Raw genomic sequence first — 22,831 nt, forward strand, 5'->3', positions numbered from 1 at the left:
TTCCATTAAATTTTAATGTACAGTCCTTGGCTGCCGTAAATCAGCATAGCTCCATTGAGGTCACTGATTTGCATCAGCTGAGATTTTGGCCCAACATCAAGAAGAAAGCACTGGCAAAACATACAGCAAGAGAGATTCAGGGGTCAGATTTTTAAAGGTATTTAGATGCCTAAAGATGCAGTTAGGTGTGAAATCAAAGGGAGTTAGGAACCTAGCTGCTTTTGAAAAAAATCCCACTGGGAGTCTTTTTTCATCGTAAGGTGCCTAAAATTTGTACCCCTGTTCTTCAAGAACAGTACAATCGATACAAGCGCTCCAGCTGAGGATGTGCACCGCTGAGGCAAGGAGCTAAGTGTCGACAAACACAAGCCATGTCGTCACTGCAGTGACTGTGTGCCGACGTCAGTTAGGTCGACTTCATTTTCTAGTGCAGACGCTTAGGCCGAGTTTCTAATCTGCCGGGGGGGGGAGCTCCGCCCAGGCCCTGTCCTGAGCCAGGTCTTCCAAGCTACAAATAGAACAATACTGTACACTAGGAAAATCCATTTCATTTTTAAACCATGTGGGGAAATAGCCTATGATTAAAACAGAGTGCCTGATCTTTGCACACGCTCCGCACCGTTCCATGATGCACCCTAGTGCCAGCAGGCTCTTGGCTCCCGTGCTGCACCAGTGGGTCACTCCTGCAGCTTCTTGCTCACTGATGCTATGATAGCCTGCACTGTGAAAACTGAGCCACATCCTGACAAGCCTTGGAAACGCTACCCACAAGCACGTCTCTCTCAGCAGGCACCTGGAGTCAGCTTGCAGTCTCCTTGCTGGAACCTGTCTGTCACTCTCTGCTTTTAAAATGTCTTGGCTTCCCCTTCCTTCCCTTCCCTGTGGGGCTCACTGACACAATGAAATGCTTCAAGCTGTTTGAGGAGCAATGATCTTGGGGGAAGCATTTGAGAAGGATGAAGAGATGAGTCTTCCCCTAACACAGACCCTAAATTAGAGGCTGGACTTATAGTGATGAATCTTGTTCTGTTCTTTTCTGACCAGGGAGTACTCACCACAGCTGAGGGGGAAATGTTCTGAGTTTTATTGCTTGTGGAGCATGGGAGAGAAAGATAAAAGACTTGGTGTGGGTCATTGCTTAGCAGTGTGCCTAGTCAGAGAATACTCCCTTTCCTCACCCCTGGAAAGAGAACTTCAAATTCATACTCCAGTAGGAGAAACCACTCTGAGATGTTTTGTTGATGATGGGTGACATTTTCAAAAGTCCCTAAGTGACTTAGGCCTTTTTGATAATTTTGCCTTGCGTTTTCAGATAAATCTGCAGTTAGGTACCCACACTAAGGACCTCACTTTTAGGGATGCTGAGCAACTTTGACTCCCATGAGCCAACGGCAGGGCTCTCAGTACTTCAGAAGATTTCCTGAGGTGCCTATACATTAGGATTTTAGTGCCTAACTGTACACTAAGGTTTGTAAATTGTGGCCTGAGCTCCCAGCTTTTTTCTCTTTGGTGAATTCACACAGTGCTGTGTGCGCAGTACTGAAATGTGCAGCTGTTTTTAACTAGATTCTCTTGTTATATGTCATCCTACTTTAATTGCATTAACTAAATATATAGGATATTTAAGGGTCAGATTAAGCATCAATAGCATTAGATTAGTTGTGTGTGTATTAGATGAACACCTTAAATAAATCATATTGTAAACATTAGTAATGGCTTTAGCCAGTGCTATTAATCTCTTACGATGATTTGCAAAAACCCTGAGCAGTCTCCCACCCAGCCCTACCATTTTGGACAGAGAGAGCAACCAAGTTTAGTTCAAATTATGGTCCAGATTCTCTGCTGCTTTGTCCCTTGTTTCATCATTTACACAATTGCAAAGTTTCATCACATCAGAAAGGCAGTTTCACATGTGCTCTGCACGTGCTCTGCACAGGTAGACAGGAGGGCACATGGTGCCAGGTGGTGGAAACTTAAGCCCTTTTTCTGTAAAGCGTGTTTGGTCTGGGGGGGGGGGGATATACTCTGGGGCAGGTTGCTAAGAACGCTGTGCAATGGCTTGGACAATATTTGAGGTCTGGCGGAATGGAAGCCAATCAGGAGTGCGTGCGCACATTAAAGCTGGGGTCTGATCATCCTTTCACAGAGATGAAATTGCAGGAGGGGCAGGGAGGAACTTGGCTTCTCTCTGCTCTTCTCCTTCCCTCCAGGGAACCAGTTCCAAAACACTCAGGAACATGTTCTTTTTGCTGAATTACTATTGTTATTTATATTTCAGTATTACCTAGGGGCCCAGCAGGATACTGGGCGCTGGATGCTCTACACACAAGAAATAGTCAGTCCTTGCCCAGAACATCAGTGAAAAGCTGAGACTTCAGACGGGTTATCTCCTGTCTAGTCCTGGGCTTGCCAGATGCATCTTGCTGCATTTTCTGTTGGCGACACGGTGCTAGTGTTTTGCAGATGCACTGTTACGAGCGCGGGCTCTCGCACTCTGCTACTTCCAGAAATGCCCGACCAGCCGCAAACCAGCTGGGAAGCCTAACTTCAGTACCAGGCAAATTGGTTAAAACTATGGTAAGGAACTGAATTATCAGACACATAAATGAACACGTTTTGTTGGGGAAGAGTCTACACAGCTTTTGGAAAAGGAAATCATACCTCACCAATCTATTCAAATTCTTTGAGGGGGTCAACAAGCATGTGGACAAGGGGGATCCAGTGGATATAGTGTACTTAGATTTTCTAAAAGCCTTTGACAAGGTCCCTCACCAAAGGCTCTTAAGCAGAGTGAGCTGTTATGGGAAAAGAGGGAAGGGTCCTCTCATGGACCAGTAACTGGTTAAAAGACAGGAAACAAAGGGTAGGAATCCATGGTCAGTTTCCAGAACGGAGAGAGGTAAATAGTGGTGTCCCCAGGCGGTCTGTACTGGGACCAGTCCTATTCAACATATTCATAAATGATCTGGAAAAAGGGGTAAATAGTGAGGTGGCAACGTTTGCAGTTGATACAACTACTCAAGATAGTTAAGTCTAAAGCAGACTGTGAAGAGCTACAAAAAGGATCTCACAAAACTGAGTGACAGGGCAACAAAATGGCAGATGAAATTCAGTGTTGATAAATGCAAAGTAATGCACATTGGAAACAAAATCCCATATAAAATAATGGAGTCTAAGTTAGCTGTTACCACTCAAGGAAGAGATCTTGGAGTCACTGTGGACAGTTCTCTGAAAACATCCACTCAATGTGCAGTGGCAGTCAAAAAAGCTAATAGAATGTTAGGAACCATTAGCAAAGGGATAGAGAACAAGACAGGAATGCTTCTGTATAAATCCATGGTACGACCACATCTTGAATACTGTGTGCAGATCTGGTAGCCCCATCTCAAGAGAGATATATTGAAATTGGAAACGGTACAGAGAAGGGCAACAACAAATAATTAGGGGTATGGAACAACATCTATATAAGGAGAGATTAATAAGACTGGGACTTTTCATCTTGGAAAAGAGACGACGAAGGAGGGATATTATAGAGGTCTATAAAATCAAGATGGGTCTGGAGAAAGTAAATAAGGAAGTTTTATTTATTCCTCATAACACAAGAATGAGGGGGTCACCAAATGAAATAAATAGGCAACAGGTTTAAAACAAACAAAACAAAGTATTTCTTCACACTATGCACAGTCAATCTATGGAACTCTTTGCAAAGAGATGTTGCCAAACGTATAACAGGGTTCAAAAAAGAACTAGATAAGTTCATGGAGGATAGGTCCATCAATGGCTACTAGCCTGGATGGTTAGGGATGCAGTGCTATGCTCTGAGTGTCCCTACCCTCTGTTTGCCACAAACTGGGACTGGACGACAGGGGATGGATCACTTGATGATCACCTGTTCTGTTCATTCTCTCTGGGGCACCTGGCATTGGCCACTGTCGGCAGACAGGATACTGGGCTAGATGGACCTTTGGTCTGATCCAGTATGGCCATTCTTATGTTCGATGAGCAGAGGCATCGCCTGCCTGAAACAGATTCACACAATTGCACCCTTCCCCTTAAAATGGCTTAACACAAGCTATTAAATCAGAAACTTGGGTGGGCCTGTGGGTGGACAGAAAGTAGACTATGCAGTTAGGGAGTACTGAGATCTGGCTAGCTGGCCAGTGCATATCTGGTAGGTGATCAATCAAGGATTTTATCAAGGGCAAATCTAGAAATGGTTAAAGCCATGAGATTTCTCATTCAGTAATTCTGCACCACATCTGGAACCTGTACATTCTGTACATGGTATATTAAATTAAAGGAAGGGGGGCAGAGGCAATGTGAATTCTCAATGAAAAGAGGGTCCCTGTGTAGTTTCTGTGTGCTTATGTCTTGGTAATTCATTCATTTGCAGGAGGTGTCAAGCTCTCCTGCAGTGGAAATGAGATAGGTTCCCCAAGGAGTGAAATCTCTATGTACGATCTCATCCCTGCTAGGAGGAAAATGAAAATGAACTGGCTATAAATAAACTGCCATATCCTGCACGTGATACTTGCTGAGAATATTGAAAAGGGGGCTTGTTTTGCGGAAGAATGGTGAAGAGAACAGAGTGAAGCACACGGCACGGCTCTCTCAGTGATGCTGGTGAAATGCTTCAGTTTTTGTTGCATCTAAATTTCAGAGCAAGAAATGGCTCTGCACAAGCAACCCAAAAGATGCAGGTTTTTCCTCTCTCTGATATCTGACATTCTGAAATCTTAAGCATTGGGGAGTTACATCCCTCCTTGTTTCATGCTACTAAGTAAGGATGGGCAGTTAGCACTGGATTTTAAAATGGGGGCGTGCAGTGCTGTGCAGTAGGATCAGGTTCAGAGCTGTACTCTCCACAGCAGAGATAATTAAAAACCAAATGAACGGACCGTCCCTCCCCACAGAAATAAAAACACCATGAGCGGGTGTAAATCAGTACAGCGCCATGGGAGGCAATGGAGTTTCACTGCTTGACCGGATTCCACAGCTGGTGTAAATGTGGCCCTTGCTGGGGGAAAAAGCATGCGACAAGAAACACTCACGTACAAGGTGTGCGATCGAATTATTAAATGAGCCTCGGTGGTGAAAGGTGGTGGTTGAGAACCCTAGAGACGGACGCCTGTCAGGAACAGAATGGGTAGAGGCCACGCAGTCAGATTCCAGAGAACAATCATGACAGCATTGCAGTTAACGGAGTTAAAAGCAGCTGTTTGGAGAACACTTTATGCAAAAACCCAGCCAAGAGGTGCAAATGTTAAAAAGAGAGGCCCTTGCAACTGACGCTAGTTGTCTCCACTGTTTCAGCACTGAGGCAAGGATGAATTTGCCTGTCATCCCTAGACATGCCCCTACAAAGTCACAAGGGCCAGGTGAGCGGTGGGAGAAGCTTGCACAGCTCTAGCTTGTGCTGTATCTGTTCTGTATACAAGCAGAAGACGTCAGACTCCAGGGGTGTTTAGGGACATTTAGAATGAAAAATCACCCCTGTGCAGAGGACCAGTAAAAGTTTTATGCACCAGTCACACCCTATTTTATGGTCTTAAGCAGTACAGGGGGAATTTAACCCTATCTGCATTTCATTTCCTTTGAATTGTCTTCTGATTTTTGACCCCGGAGCAATGTGAAAGTCTCCTTGTGCTGTTCAGTGATGGAGAGATCCCATTTTGTTCCTGTTCAGAATAAAACCTGGAGGCAGACAAGGTACCGGTCACCTCTACCTTCCTTCTGCATCCCTAACCACAAAAACGCATTGCCCCCAGCCCTCGACTCATGAATTTAAACTATGGGGGAAAGGGAAGCTTTCCAAAATGACCTTGTTTATTATGAATTCATGAGTACTCTGTGTGTCTCCTTAACAGGCCATTTAATAGGGCCGTGGAAGGAAGTTTTATAAGTTAGGAAGTTTTACAAATTCTTTTTCTTTTTTATATTTAATGTAGCCATTTTCCAAAATATCTTTCTCAAGAGGGTCCCCGCCCCAGTTGAGTTTAGCTAGTCTGAGTAATTATTCCCAACGTTTCATGAGTCTTGTGCTCAATATTTTTAGAAGGAAAGTGAGATTTCTGTGTATTTAAAAAAATAGGAAGCTTTTTTTGTTTCTAAGTTTTGCATGAATGTGCAATACAAAACCCACACAGGGGCATTGCATCTTTGCAAGAAAAAGTGCAGGTTGTTATGCACATAGCAGCAAACATTTTGCAAGATCACTGGGCAAAAGAATCAGAGAGAGGATGGAAGAGGACAGGTTGATGGGGTAAAAGATGCAATGGGAGGGAGTAGGAATGATTTCAAAGCATTTAAACATTAGCCTTAAATGTACCCATGTGCTAAGGGCCAGCACAATGCTTATGCACCTCGTGAATGTTGAAGGTTATGCAGGTCTTCAGGAGCGCTCTGGCTTTGTGCTGGCTCTCTGCGAAGAGGTGAATTTATCTCTCATCAATCTGCTGCATCAGCAAAGCAAAGAAAAAATACCCCTTTGTACAGAACTACTGTTGTTTTTAGTCCCAGGATGCTATGCAGGGTAGCGCAGATGATGAATGAAAAGATGTTGGCACAACACAACTTGATTTTATGGTTCAGGTGGGTCAGGATAGAATATTTCGTTACAACAGCCTTACGTGAAGCTAAAGTTCTCAAGTTCAGGATGCATGTGTCACAACCTCTACACAGCCCAAGGTTAGCATTGGCTTGCTGAACTCTACAGGAGTCAGGAGCGTTATTTCTTAAGCACCTTGAAATTTGCTCTAAGTCATTTCTGTCCTCAGTAACTTTCCCTCTCTGTTCTGTTCCAGCCTGACCCACTGTGAAGGCAGGACAACTTACTGTGAAGGCAGGACAACTTTGCCTCCTTTTTCACCAGGTTTCCCAGCTGGCTCTGCAGATTTTCAAGCTTCAACTCTGATAGACTGTGAGGTAAAGGAACATGGCCTAATGCATACTGCATAAAAGAAGATTCTGTGGTTTTCAGACACTGCTGCTTCATTTCCCCATCACTTTTTCAGAAGAGTCTGACTCATAAAAATTTCAGTGAACTGAGCTGCCCAATAAATTCATGAAGCTGCAGGATTCAGACTTTGGCTGGAAGCATTCCACTGGTGCATTCTTAATCATTTTATTATTTGCATGTGAGAAAAATCTGTCTTAGATTAGTGATATTCATGGCTCATTTAAATTGATTTTAAGAAAGCCCGCATTGCATGTTCAATTACAGGAATGCTGATAGAACTCAAGGTCTCATAGTGATGATTGGTTTCATGTGCAAGTCCGGCAGAGGCTGCACCAGTTACTTCCAACATAACTCTGCCAAGACGTCTCAATCTTGAACAACTGTACCCTGCTGCTGTTCTAATCCAGGACCCCCAACCCCACTATAATGATATATTCACTTGATATATATTATCTGGCTACTAGATGCCACTGTATGCTGTACAGAATTCCAGACAGGGCATAGCTCCTGGTAAACAAAATTAGATGAAGCTGGAACTTGAGCTGTGGGGGAAGCCTGATGGTTTGTGTTTCCTGGAGTTGTAGTTGTTTTGTATAGTAAACACCTCTTGTTTAAGAAGGCTTGTGATTCCATGGTTCCATATAGTACAATACCCACAGCTCTGTTAATATACCTCAGTTCTGACTTACATGCATCATATCATGTTATTCTAATCTGCACCCATCTACCCAAACCACAATTCTGGCTGTGCATTCAATCCGATTGTGCGGTTCCCTTTCTGTTCAAGTTCTTGGCACCCACGCAGCTCTGTCCAGTTATGACCTGCATCATCCCCTGTTGTTCCTACACTGCCATCCAAAGCCTCATCCTCACTCCAGTTCTGCCAAGGTACCTCTACGCTGTCCCCCAGCATTCTCTGCTATTTCATTGCTGGGCATCTCTTCTCTTGAGAAATGGCGGCCTGCCCTGCCAGGCCACTCAGTGGAACTGATTAACTTTTCAGACACACAATGGACATTAGCTGTGCTATTTAGCTTTTCATAGTATTTGTCATTCTTAGCTAAAGATGCTCCCAACCCCGCACATTTCCTGAAAGCTACAGCTAACTTAGTTTTTTCCAGAAAATCTCAAATCATGATGAATCTTGCTGCCTAGACCCCCTTACACTTTCATGAATATGTAATTTAGCACAGCATACTTGCTGCTGCCTTATGTCTGATTCGTGCTGGCCAATGTGACCTGCAAAAATGAGCCCCAAAATCCCCAGCAATACTTTTATTGCAGATGAGACATTTCCGTGCTGAAGCCAATGGGAACGAGGGCAGAATTAGCCCCTTAGGATAGAGGTTGTCAGGACATAGATTTGGGTCCTGACTCTGCTCTTATCCTGTTTCACATCGGTGTTCCTTCACGGAGCACGTGAGATCAGAATCATGTGCGTAGTTTCCAGTAAACGAATCACTTGATTTTTAACTATGGTCCCTGTTTCTTTGCTGTCATTTCTAAGTTAATTTTCTGTTCTCCTCCCTGATCTCAACTGCATGCAACTGAGGTTTTTGACATGATCTTTGCCTGAATCTTGGTTTAAATTAGTAGAGAAACAGACTGCTAGATAGAGGGGGAGGGAGCTGGCAAACAGGTGGAAGGAGACAGATTGAAATAAATTTAAAAAACCAGCTCCCTTTAACTAAATCTGAACTCTTTCTAGAAGAATGTTTCCTGAGAGTGACATGGGGGATATGATGCTGATAGGTAGAAATATTGATGGGTTAAGAAGCTTCCTAATCCATAAGACACAGGCAGGTTTTCAGTGAATCATTCTGTGATGTTCTAGCCACAATCCCCCTGAGCTGCACAGTGTGATGGGTTTCATGGACTGCTGCCCACTGAGCTAAGGGAATCCTAACTCATTTGGTCTGTAGTCAACATTAGATATGACCCAGCCTCTCAGGGGAGAACAATACACATTACCAGGGTGTAAAAACGTGATAAAGCAGAGTGTGCGATGACTCAGGGTCCCTGTTAATTAGAATGTGAAGGCCTAAATAACACCAAAAGTGACAGTGAACAGGAGCAAACGACAACATCACTTTGATTAACAGAGTTGGGAACGATATTTGGTCTTGCGGATTTCATGGCAGCTGAGGTGCAGAATGTGTCATGTCAGGGGCGCCCTGACTTTTACATAGGATGGGCCACATTTTAATAGAGCGATGTAGGCCAAATTCTGCTCCCTGTCCCACCAGTGCAAACACAGCAATGAATTTACTCCCTGTTTACACCAGGTAACTGACATCAGAATGCAGGCCCTCTGTCTGATAGACACCTCTCCTCCCAGTCACGACTGCATAACAACACTGCAGCAATTCCAGAAATTGCTGTCAGGAGAAAAGCATTTAATATATGTTCATCTTCTTTTAATGCAGTTTAGCAGCCGGAAACAAAAAGGCAGAGCCAACATCTCGCCCATGGGACCAGCCAGCTCTCTACAGACCCCCAACGGTCAATAGCGCATGAGTTGGGAACCACCATATTATGGCACATCGCTCTTCCAGATGCAGGTGAGCAATTGGCTTGCTTGATGAATCACTGAAAGTTTGCACTCAGCCTTGTAAGGCTGGCAAAGAGTGGGTTCTAGTTGAGATAAACTTAGTACAGCTCCTCTTGGTTCAGCCAAAGGTGGAGGGATTTTTTTCATCCCTTCTTTACCTTTTCTTCTCCCCCATCCTCCTTTGGCCTTTCTTTATTCAAATACTGGGAACAGGTCACTTTCACCCTCTTTTACATGTGGTCAGCCTCCTAGAGGTAGGGTCCCTAAGGAAGGGTTAAATCTATCACAGTGCAAGTCAGCAGCCCTTATTAACACCTGTATCAAATTTAAAATAATTAGCATTTTATGTTGCATGCCCTAAACAGGGACATGGAAGGGATCAGAGGCTGTGAGCAGAGCCATATGCTCCTGTGATTAATACTGAGACCTGGAGCACACAAAGCATTAGAGCAGAAAATGTGCAGGTTGCAAAGGCAGCGTGATCTCCTGCGTGCCTTAAACTGTGTTTTTCTTATACAAGAGAGCCACGGCAAAGCCACAACGTGCCTGTGTATTCTCATACATGCAGCACATTTTACAAAAGCACATGGGCAATCAGTGCAGGGCCTTGGAGGGGAGGGCTGGTGTAACCCACCCTAGGAGGATCTCCGTTCCTGTCTAGCAGTGGGTCCATGAGTAGATAAGAGTCTACTACAGCAACCTGTTAAAGATGTACTCCTTTACCTGGAGCAGTAGAGACTCAAGCCTTTAGCATTGATGATCCCAGGATTATTATTTATATTGCAACCGCACCGAAAGGCACCAACTGAACTAGGGGCCCCATTGAGCTGGGTGTGAGGGACTGGGCCTGCGTGGCTGCGCCCAGCAGTTAGAGCAGGAGCAAGACCCAATCGTCAGAGCAGGGGTCAGGCCTACTCGTTAGAATAGGCGCTGATAGCCGGGAATTGGAGCCCAACACCAGATTCAGATGCCCAAGCCAAAGGGCACAGCTTCAGTCAGGAGCCAGGATCAGAACCGGAGTCAGAGGTCAGATACCAGAGGCAGGGTCAGAGCCGAAGCTCAGAGCCAGGTTACCTGGAATAAGGAAAGGCAGGAGCAGGGCTGGAACAAGCAGGTTCAAGAGCTATTGCGGCCGGGGGCAAATGCTTTGAGCAGTCAACATCCTGCTGCCAGTTTTAAGAGCAGGTCTGTTGATCCCCTCAGCCAATCGGGGCAGTCTGCTGGCTAATCTGGGGCCCAGCTGTGCTCAGTAGGGTGTCTGAGGGGTTAAGTTAGCAGGCCAGCAGGCTTGCTGCAGGTCCTTGCTCCTGACAGGTACACACAGAGAGAGACAATCCTTGTCCCAAGGACCTTAGACTCGAAGTAGCCACAATAGACAAAGGGCCGGAGGGGAAATAAAGAGAGGACATGACCTGCCCAAGGGCGCAGAGCCAAGAACACAACCCCAGGCACCTTTGACCTCATTCGCTAGCCAGTCTGCTGGACCACTTTGCCGAATGCTGGATTGAGCCCTGCTGACCACTCGAGGAGGACGTTATATCTACAACTTTAATGCCAGGTTCTGGAGGCAGGCTCCAAAATAGTATATTTACCAGCAATCCCATTAGGGCGGAATGAAATCCGGAAAATAGATCAGAGAACAGCATCCCTGGGAAGGATGAAGGTTGAGCTGGTTTGGGAAGGTCCTTGTAGTCACAGAGGAGTGTGTGTTGGGGAGGGCAGGGGACACATGCCTACACAAGCGAGTTTGAACAACCTGCCTGAACTTGCCCTGCATCAGTGAAACTGAAAGAACCCTTGTAAAGGCTCTGCGGCCATCAGAGGACAGCAGCTTTAGCTCTAGGGCCACGGTGGCTCTGTTGGCAGCTAGTTTCTGCTGATAACACAGAGCAAGTGGCATTTGTAGTACGGGGCTGGGTTAAAACAGACCCAGCGGAATGTGCGGGAGAGGGAGAAAAGCCAAAATCTTTGTAAGCACAAACATGGCAAGCATTTGGTCTGAAGGACAGAGATGAGGGGACTGGGATCAAATTTTCTGCAATAGCTAAAGAGCATCACCTTCCTGGATCAATGTTTGGTTGCGACTAGAACAGGTTTAAATGAGAGCAGGGAAATGGATATTCTTGGAGACAGACTCGTTATTCCCTTGCATCTCGGAATAACTGGAAATCTTTGGACAATTTATTCCCCAAGATGCTGTCTAAAACAACAGCAGCAAGGAGTGTGTGTGTGCTATCTATTATTAAAAGACAAAGCAATATGTGTAGTGCTTACTGAACTACTCTTCAGTTCCCTGATGTAGCAAAGAGGACCATCAAAATCTGCTATGGGGATTTTCTTGCTTAGGGGGAAAAAAACACAAAAAACAAAATTAAAACCCCTTGCCTCCACCTTTATTATGGTAAAATATCATATTGTCTGCAAACATTTACGATGCAATCCATCTGCAAATAATATGGTTTTCCCACTAGTGACATGTACAGGATTTAGTTTCCTAGGAATGGGCCTGGAGTCTTTACAAGTCTCCCACATCACCGATAAAGATAAATGAAAGAGAGAAAGGTATATTTCCCTACTCTCGGTAAAGAACCATTATTTACGGGTCCATAGAAAAGCCTGGTCTGTCTGAGAAAGTTACAGAGCCGATGACAAAAATCTTCAGAAGTCAACCCAGCTCTTAATCAGAAGGAATCCTATTTCCCAGCTCTGCACTTTGGAGGAAGGGAGTTCCCTCTGGAATGGTCTGATTCTGCCCCTTTTCAAAAGGCAACAGAAACCTTTAGAGCTCGACATGACAGTCAAGATGTTTTATTTCAGTGCAATCAGGTACTGGGCTGACAAATGCTTGAAGCCCTTTGTTGATCCAGAGCCGGTACTGCTCAGACCGGGATAGGGTAAGCTTTTTCTACAACAATGCAGCCATTCCAGATCTAGGAGGACTACAGGGGAGTTCTATGGCCTATTCAGTTCTAGTCCCCTTAGCTGAGGGGCCACTGAGTATCCAGGAGAAACCACCTCATAGAATCCCCCCCACTCAGTTCCCAGAGGACTCAGCAACCAGCAGGCCCTACTAGCCAGGATCAGATTTCAAACCATTAACTGAGCACATGGGAGACTGCACTTCCCTGGGCCGTCCAGTTCCCCTCTGACGGGGATTCGAAAGACTTGCATAGGACAGGACATAGTAGAGTCCAAATCCTGACCAGAAAATGAACCCTCCTCAGTAAGTCTTTACGCAGGACAATGGCACCTCCCAGCGGCGTTGGAGCAGCTCAGTGGTAGAAGTTGGCTGAGGTTTGGTGCACTGTTCTATTGTGCCAAAAAACAAAACAACAATAACAAAAACCCATAAAAAAACAAAAATGAAGAACCAACCTCAGCAAACTATTTCCCCCTCTTTGGGTAAATTCATCTCATGTGCAAAGCTGTATGGCACCCCAAGAAGCCAGCCCTTAGCACAGGGGAAAATATCTCCCAGTGGTGCCTGTCCATAACCAATTGACATTAATGAGAATCCTTCGGGTAAGCATTTGCAGGATCAGAGCCCCCGGTTGTGAAATGATTTGGGATCTGTTGGGATGAAAGGTGCTCTCGGAAACCTGCACTCTCCATTTCTCCTGTTCCTGAATGTGGGTTTTCAGCGAGAGCACAGAGAGACTCCAAGTGTTTGCTGAGCAGGTTTAGAAATTACCACTGCAGCAGCGACCGTCCAGCTATTAGTTTACAGTCAGTCAGCATCAGCTGATTAATCTCTGGGCAGTTATTGGCTGCTCATATAAGTGACAAATTCTGCTTAGATATTATTCAGCTCTCCTTCAACCTTCCCATAATTAGGTTATTAAAATGGAGAGGGGAATGTAGGAAGGGGTGTGACATGTTCCAGCCATAATAGGTTTGGATCTCTCCCCCGATGGACAAAATAATAGAAAAAATGCTATTCAGATCAGGACAATGAAATTCATGAGAAAAATGGCCCCTTGAAATCCTGCTCAGTTTTGGTAGAAGGCTAATTTGGAGAACAGATGCAATGGGAGGGAAAGCAGCATGAAATCTTGTGGGCTTGCATTTGAAATATCTTTTTGGTCAAGGTATAGGCAAGGTCCAGACTCCAGAGAAAATAATACAAAAATAATAATGATAATAAGTAAATAAAAGATTTCGGAGTCAGTTCAAAAGTGTCTGGCAATTTAGATTTGGCTCACGGTCTGCCTATGCCTACCCCGGAGATACAGTGTCATTATGCCTCCCTCCGCTACAATCCCTTGTTAATTCATTGGAAACACAAAAATACTCCCCAAAGCACTAGATCTTCCACCAATGTCACTGCAGCTTTCTGAGCTCATGCGGCAGAGTGCAGTAATATTTTACAGTGAGTTTGCAGGAGGCTGTGAGGTCTTGGCTTTCTTTCTCTGGATGTACTGGTCACAGGCATTATGGGGTGCCTGCAGGGGATGTTGCCACAGTCTGAATGAATCCACCACACTTTCTGGCTGAGAGCGCTGTGAGAAAGCTAGCTAGACCCATAGACAGCTGCCGCTAAGACTGAATGGGAAACTTGCAGCCCGGACAAGTCCTGAATGGAAAATGTGCAGCTGCCATTAACAGTGAATGGGAAACCTGTAGGCCCTGCTAAAGCTGAATGAAAAATCCAACATCATGGTGAAATCACAGCCCACTAGGTGGCGTCTCCGAGAAACAATCATACCCTGCACCTGTCTTACATATTGATAAGCTCCCTGTCCATACTGACACCTCGCCATTCACTGACTGCTCGTTTAAGTGCCCTTGGTAAGCAAAACCACCAATAGTTGACGCAGGTCTCTGCAGAGACGGCGAGGGAGATACTGGTGCATCTGCTTTCCCTGGAGAAGCGGTAACTTGAATGCTTCAGTTTTGCTCTTGCAAGTGTTCAGTTGTGGTTGATTGGATCCTTTAGATCCTTCATTGATTTATCAGCAGGGAGAAGCAGAGGGAAATTGAGTCAGGAATGTTAGTGGGATTTGAAAGATGAAGCGGTGTGTAAATAAAACTCTGGCTGCTATATCTCCGGCAAGGACAATGCACACAACAAGAGTCAAAGATGAATGTGTTCTCCTTGTAAAATGAAATGTGCCCTCTTTGTGGGAGCATGTATGTGGCAGACAGAGCTAACTAGCACTGCTAGAATTTGGGATACATTGTTCTTCAAATAAGTCATCTAAGAGACAGAGGTAATCGCTGGATGTCACGGGAGAAAGAAGGAAAGGTGCCCAGATACAACGGTGATGGACATCAATATTAGAACCTAGGTAAGAAGAGGCCTCCAAGGGCATATTTAGGATCTCCGGTGATAAAGGGTAAGAATGTCCCGCTAGGCCTCAACCCCTGGCAGTATAACAGGAGCACAGGCACCGGTTCTCTGGTACCCGTCTCGCCGAGCAGTGGTTAGGGCCCGGCGAATATTACAGAACTTCATGGGCAGCAGCTTCAGCCCCCACAGCTTTGAGACTGGACCTGTGCCGAGTTCCCTGAGTTCGTGCAACACTGGTCTGGCCTGAGCCTGGCAGGCTCCCCCGGTGCCATTCTCACTGCTTCATCTGGGTGATTGCCACCGCCGAAAGGAGGAACTGCTTGACTTTCTCAGGGTGCTGCCCAGCGGTCCTGCGGCACAGATTACTATGTGCAAATAGTGCACACCACCTCCCAACAGCAGCGGGAGAGAGTCTGGATTTCACTGCTTTGCTGTGGCCTTTGTTTGCCTGAGCCTCTTCGCCCAGTTTAATTTTCCTTCTCTGATTGTCTTGCATGCCCAGAGCCCTTTCCGTTACCCTCCTGCCTAGCTCCCTACTTGGCCAGTTTAACCTCTGACACCCAGCAGGATCATCAATTTGCAGAATATAGTGCTGTGTGCGTCTTTAGGGGATTACCAGCCTTAAACTTTCGGAGGGCTACTGCAAGAGAAAACCACTCAATCACTGTAAATCAGTCCTGCTTGATCTTTGTGCTCCTGCAAGTCAGCTTACGTCTTCACTGGCCTTCTCCCTTTGCCTCCACCTTCAGCAGCTTTGTTTTGTGTAGCGTTTGCAGCAGTCAGAAAGGAACTCTGGTGAGCAGAGGGGGTGAGAAAATTACTGAAGCTTCCTTCAGAACGCCCTCCTGTGTCAGCTCCCAGATGTGTCGGCTAGGCATGTGATTTCGGGCTCAGCGGGCCCTGGTGCCGATTTGAATGGCAGCCTGGCTGGGCTGAGGGCAAGAAGGCATCCAAGCTTTCAGGAAGCCAACTCAGTGATTTAATTGCATTGTTCATTTGCAGAGGGAGGGGGGAAAAAAGAAATCCCATTGCACAGTCCACAGCACAAGGGCTAATTAGAATAGTGGTTGGTGAAATGTGGTTGCAAACTTCAGTAAATCTGTTTACAGTCAATCTCCCTGGCATTTGAGCTTCACTTAAAAAGGGCTTCCTTGGGTTTCTTATTAGTCATGTGCTGCCTGGGGGCAAAAATGCAGAAGCCCTCCCAAGTTGCCATGACAGGGTAAAGATACAAGGACTAGAGCTCCGGGCCTGCTTACGTGGATGTAGATCTGCAATAAAAAAGCCTCCGTCTCCAACGGTGAAGTTTTCTCTTGGGGATCGAGTGGGTAGAAAAATTCTGACCGAAAAGAAAAACCCTTTTGTGATTTTTTTTCTATTGTCCTACCAGCAAATGACCCAATAATTAGCTAAAGCTGTCAACAAAGGGGGAGAATTCAAATGCTTTCTCCTTTCTTGTCCATTGTGGAGCAGACACACAACACTCAATAGATAATTAATGACTAATTAATAAATAAATAGTAATAAGAACTCCCGCTAATAACTCCCAGTGAAATGAAACACATGCTGGATCAGTATCACTGACAAGTCATGTTTTGAAACAATGCAGATGGCTTTTGGGAAGAGAGGTCTGTGTCTGTTGCAAAGGCAATCTGGGGAACATTTTCAAAAGCAGCTGAGGAATTCAAGAGTGAAAGTCACTCCTGCTCCTACGTTCTTTAGGTGTGTTGAAAAGCTCCTCCCCTGCAGCGCTTAAATGTATATGTACGGGTAGCACTTAGATAGCACCTACAGGCTCCCACTGAGATCGGGGTCATGCAAATACAGCAAGAGACATTCCCGCCCCACAGAGCGTATACAGGTTAAGACGGCAGACAGACAAAGGAAATATCATTATTCTTATTTGACAGAAGGGAACTGTGGCACAGAGAGGTTAAGGGATTTGCCCAGGTCACACAGGGCGTCTTTGGCAGAGCTGGGAATTGGCTCATATCACCAAAGCCCAAGGCCAGTGCCTTAGCTCCAAGATGACCCTTCCTTTCTAAATGGCCCACATCAGTGACAGACTTTACTTCACTGAGGGCCTGATCTTGAAAGTTGCTGTGGCCTCTGAATGCCCAAGAGTCACTGGGAGTTGAGGGAGCTGGCAGCACGTAGCAGGATGTGTGTTGTGACCCGTAGCCATTCCTGCTGGAGACCGGGTATGTTTTGCTAGCAAATCCAGTGGCAGAACAACTAGGCTCCTAAAAAGCACTGGGAGCATACCATTGTCTGCATTTGCTTCAAAACTACTGAGTGAATGCTAGACATCGCAATGGTGCTCCATGTATTATGGGAGATAGCAGGCTTCAGACGCTGGAGGAGTGGAGCCAAATTTGCTCCCATTTACAGTGGGATAAATCTAGAGTGATCCCGCCCATTTCAAAAGACTTTCAAAAGATGCTAGCATAAAGCGGAGCAGAATTTGCCTCATTACTGCAGTGGAGCCTGGAAAACAGAAGATGCACTCAAAATGCATAACAACATTTATGTCTGTTTATTCCTATCCATTTAGAATATACCTCTCTGCTGTGGCATGATTAGCGTTGCTGTCTCCTATTTAGCAGATGAAATGTTGAGTGGTCCCGTCAAACTGTACATCATTGAGCAAAATGACAATGTATTTGTTCCAGTTGTTAAAGGAAGTTTAGGATTTAAATTCATTGTGGGGGGGTGGGAGTGTGTGTGGGGGGGGGCGGGGAGGAGTGCCAGTGGGGAACACCACCAACGGTCTAAACAGTTTCCCTATGTATCTCATTAGAGAGCAATAGCTATCTTTTCCTGCACGAATACAACGTAAAATAGACAGACTGGTGATTTCAGCCAGGGGTATGAGACTCAGTTATGAATGTTGTCAAAAAATCATGGCTCTCGTAATTTCCTCGCCCTTCCCTACTCATTCCAGCTAGCGCGTTTGGCATCTGCTAACACATAAACCCCTAAGCTATTCCGGAATCATAAAGCAGCGAGGAACATCTGGTGAGTGGAGGACCTGATCACTCAAATGAGCTGTGAATAATACAAGATGTGCAATGCTATGAACAGACGATTGTCACCAGTCCAGTGGAAAACAGCACGATCCTGAGCCCTTGCACAAGGAAGTATCAGGACTGCATCTTCTGTGTGCACTGAAGAGGTGAGAGGAAGAGCTGGGTTGGGGAAAATCAGTGAATGTGGTCCCACCTCACCATTGGGACTAGTCAGACTTTTCCATTCAGAAGATTTTTTTTTTTTTAAAAAAGAAAAACGTGGTTTTCATCCACACAGACACGTCTGCATTTTGAGTATCATTTTCAGGTGTTCACTGACAAAAACAAACACCGAAAAGTTTCAGTCAAAAACAGGAAAAGTTTGGTTTTCAAGCTTTTGATAAAAATCCAAACCTTTTGAAGAAAAATGGAGACCACACAAAACCTCCCTTTTTTATCAACACTTTTTCCAGGAACAACAACAACAAAAAACCCAAAAACCTAGCCACACTCACCATATAGAATTTGCCATATAACTCATTTTCACTCCCAATCAACACAATAATCCCTTCCTGCCCCCTTTTGGAAGAATTACTATGCAGGTAAAATATTCTTTGCGCTTAATTAAATAATTAAAATATTTGAGACTGATGTTCATGAACACATGCATTCAGAATGTGTGGCAAGGAAAGCAGCCGAGCATTATTTTTCCAACTAATTATATTTCGATCTCTGTGGTAAGGAGGGGGGAAAAAAGTAAATGTATTCAGGAAGATCTTAATGTTATTACAGACCTTCATTACAAGTGGAAATCTTCGGGCCCATGGGTAACATATTGATTCTGGTGGACATTAAAGTTTTTATTTGATGCTTAAGCAAAATCTAATCTGACTTCAGATTTTGCAAAATATTTTAGGGTAATTAGACATGTTTGCGCTTTATTGATTCTTAAGATGAACACAAGCATGTGGGGAATTGCTAACGCTCTGCATTCAGAAAAACCAGGCTCCCTGCTTTTCTAAAGTTTGTGCAATTAAATCACCTTCTGCTAATGCAGCCATCATTATTCTGGATGGAAATGAACACAGAAAAAGCCAAGGGAGTTAAAAAATAATAACGAAATTAAAAATGTTGCATTAGTGTTTGAATAATGATTTGGTTTGCAGTACTCTTGTTGATCATTCCCACAGATCTTTGGATATATTTCTCATCTGCATGATAAAAACAAACCAAGAAGCCCAGAGCTGCGAAGCATGACGTGTGATGATCAAACAGTTTGGTGCACATCTGACCTTCCTTTTGACTTGCAGCCACTCTTAAATAGGAAGAACTTTGCAGCTGTACATGAGACCCCATGAACCTACCATGTCATACCCTGTCCTGACACCGGACAGATTATCTCGGGGTTTTTATTTAAAAATGGGATTTCATGGCAAACCGGGGGACTGAAAGCACATTTCCTGTGCTGGCAAGTGGGATTTTTTGTGAGCATTATGCCAGTGCAGCTCAGTCAAACAAACAAACATGCCTCTAAACCAGCAACAACAAATCACGGCTCTGCTTTGAGGCATGAGGCAACCTGAAGAGATTCAGTCAGAGAAACACTTCAAAGGCATCAAGCTCAGAGTAACCATGTCCTCACACACAGAGGGTGAAATCCACACGAAGCCCTCCTGAAAGCGCTAGAGCTTTGCAGTCTTTGCAAATAACCAAGATTTCCTCCTTGCTGTCTAACCAGGTGTGGGCGCCCACCTGTTTTGTCTGTCCCAGGGAGCTCAGAGCTAGCGAGAGGCACTGGACTGGCAGCCCTGGAAACTCAGCTCTTCTCTCATTGTCAGTGTGGCTGATAGTGAACCGAGCCTCTGGAAATCAGGCCATCGGTTACTCCAGCATAGAGAACACTCTGCAGAGACAGACGGACCCAAAGGGCATGAGCCCAAGGCACACAGACATGACTATTAGTGTTTGTATGGTGGTAGCACCTAGCAGCGCCAGTCATGGACCAGGACCTGTACAAACACAGACAGTCTCCGCCCCTCGTCTGGGTCGACCTGCTGAGCAGGTAAAGGGAAACTATCTACAAGCACAAGGAGGTTTGACAGACCTTATCCCTTGGAGGGCAGCATAAAACGCATACATGTGCGTGCACACACACACAATGGTAAACACACACAGCATACATGTGCGTGCACACACACGCAATGGTAAACACAAAACGCATACATGTGCGTGCACACACACGCAATGGTAAACACAAAACACATACATGTGCGTGCACACGCACGCAATGGTAAACACACACAACATACATGTGCGTGCACACACACGCAATGGTAAACACACACAACATACATGTGCGTGCACACACACGCAATGGTAAACACAAAACGCATACATGTGCGTGCACACACACGCAATGGTAAACACAAAACGCATACATGTGCGTGCACACGCACGCAATGGTAAACACACACAGCAGCACATTTTCATGAAAAACTTGATTTTCCTGAAAAAATGTGAAAATGTGAAGAATTTAGACCAACTAGCATGTGCACCCCTCACCCCTCTATCCCATCCACTTGCGGGCAGCATTGCACACGTGGTGCAGCCATCTATGGGTTGGTTGAGTGATCCTGAAATCCCAAGCCACCTGCCTGAGAAAGCCCCTCAAGGGGTCTCAACCCCAAAGAGTAAGCAACTGAATCCACTGGCTGGACACAGTGTTCCTGTGTATCCAATGTGTCGGGTGACGTCTTTTATGAAAGGTTCCACTGTCCTGAACTTGATGGTCATTATGGGATATGGGTACAGACTGTGGTTATGAATCAGTGTATTTGTGTACATAGAATACTGTCCTCATGACCCATACTACAATTCGAAATACACCTCACAGCAGGGAAAAGCTCTTCTCGAACTGGGTGTTTACACAAAACCAGACACAAATACCAACCCAGGAAAGGACAAATGATGGGCCATTACGGTTAATGGGAAGACACTGAGATGCCCCAAGAGAGAATCCCCCTGCCCCAACCCCCTTTCTCTGAATAACCATGAATTACGATAGTGTGGGAGAAAATAAAAACAAACACCTTTAAAACCTATTCAACGGGAAGGGATTTGCAGTGAAAGGTATCCATGTGCAGCCTCTAAGAGGGAAGCTGTCTGTGAAACACTGGATCCCCTCTCGGACAGGAGGCACACTAGGAAATTGTTCAGAGGCAAAGTGGAAATTTATCTCGTATAGAGGGGTAAAGGTTGAAGTTGTCTCTTTATGTTTATTTGCTGTGTAACTTGTATGTGCTAGCTTTTCCTCACTATTTCATCTCTGATTCAGTGATTTTTCTTCATTTCGTTTATTTTTACCCCAAGCAGGTCTCTGTTGTGCAAACTGTGGGTGCCAAAGGGAACTGATAACTGGGGACAGGTTTCACACCTTTGCGGGTGACCAACCAGAGGGGAATGGCCCGAGTATCTGGCAATTAAGAGCTCAGTGGGAGGACAGATTTGGGGTGACTTGAGATCAGAAGGGCTCTTGGGGATACCCTACGAGGAGTAATGAGGCTGGTGGGAAGCCAGGGTGAGACCTTTATGCTTGTGGGCTGGCTCTGGGTGCCAGGATCTGAGCCAGAGCAGCATGGCGTTAAGGCACCCAAAGTTATAAGACAGGCAGTGACAGAACCCCTTGCCAGTCTGGGTGACCCCAAAACATCACAGCCACCAGCTACATGCGAATTCCCTTGGTTCCTTTCCACAACAGGCATTAACCCAGGAACAAATGCAATACTCAACAGTAAAACAACACTTCTATCTGAGCAGAGACAAACCCCCTGTTAGTATCAGGGATGATTTTTGGTGTGTGTGTGTGGTCTATAGGGAGCGACAGATACATGCCCCTGCCCCCTCAAAATAGTTCAATGTACCCTGTCCCTGAACATATAGGTTAGGATTCTCCTGGAGTCTCCAAGAATTAAAGATTAATCTTTAAGTAAAGATTATGTCATGTGATGAAACCCCCAGGAATACGTCCAACCAAAACTGGCAGCCCTAATACACACAGGCAGTATTGTGCATGTACACTCATACGTGCATGCACCCCGTCCATGAGAAAGCAGTACTGCACACACACAAGCTAGGACACTACACATTGCTGTTGTTGGTTCAGTCAGAGCATTATATAGCTCACTGTTTTCTTTCCAATTGATGGGAAGGAGAAAGCTGCAGCCACGCAGTGGAACTGGGGGTTAAGCCTGCTAAACCAGCAGGCCAGAAACATGTCCGCTTGTCTGCACTCTGTGCATCTGGAATCCTACCTGTCCTGAGGCTGTGTCTCTTATGTTCATCTTGCTCTAGCCAGGTGCGTTTCTCAGGTTTGATGACGACTCCAGGGGCTGTTTCCTTCAGTGAATGGTGTAAAACCTTTGTTTATTGTCATCTTAACAAGATTCATCCTGCACATGCCTGCCAAGGAAGGAAGCACCAACATGAGCTTCATATTCATTTCCCCAGTACGCGTCTGAGCATACAAATTCATCCTTAAGCTTCTTCTGACCTAGTAGCTTCCCCCCCACATATTTTTAAAAGACAGACTCTAGTGGTCTAAGCTCACCCAGAAAGCTGGATGCATCCGATGAAGTGAGCTGTAGCTCATGAAAGCTTATGCTCAAATAAATTTGTTAGTCTCTAAGGTGCCACAAGTCCTCCTGTTCTTTTTCCAGAAAGCAGTGACACTCTTTGCACTCGGCGCCCAGGCCCTTTCAGGAATACAGTCGCAATCGCAATCCATTGAGATTTGTACAGTCAGAACACAGATACATTCCAAGTAAAGCAGCCACACAGGATATGTGGAACTATGAGTATGGAATATACTAAGTCATGTAAATGAAACTGGCCTGGGCTAGCTTTTCCCATAGATGGGGATCTGAGAGCTCCATGCCTCAGCCTTGCAGCTCCAGCACTGTAGTGGCATTTACAATCAGACATGGAGCTGCGGGCATCTCCCTCCCACTGGTGAACTGCAGATATTG

General features: G+C 45.3%; 1 protein-coding gene across 1 annotated transcript in view; it reads right to left on the reverse strand.

Moving 5' to 3' along the window:
* Positions 1 to 22,223, reverse strand: part of CTTNBP2NL (CTTNBP2 N-terminal like) — a 139,196-nt gene extending 116,973 nt beyond the window's left edge. Inside the window, exon 1 of the mRNA XM_048827078.2 lies at positions 22,118 to 22,223. Within this exon, the coding sequence (XP_048683035.1) occupies positions 22,118 to 22,147 (30 nt within the window). The 5' untranslated portion in view covers positions 22,148 to 22,223. The remainder of the gene's footprint in view (positions 1 to 22,117) is intronic.
* Positions 22,224 to 22,831: the final 608 nt, after the last annotated feature.

The sequence above is a fragment of the Caretta caretta genome, chromosome 21, assembly GCF_965140235.1.
Source record: "Caretta caretta isolate rCarCar2 chromosome 21, rCarCar1.hap1, whole genome shotgun sequence".
NCBI classification, from domain to species: domain Eukaryota; kingdom Metazoa; phylum Chordata; order Testudines; family Cheloniidae; genus Caretta; species Caretta caretta.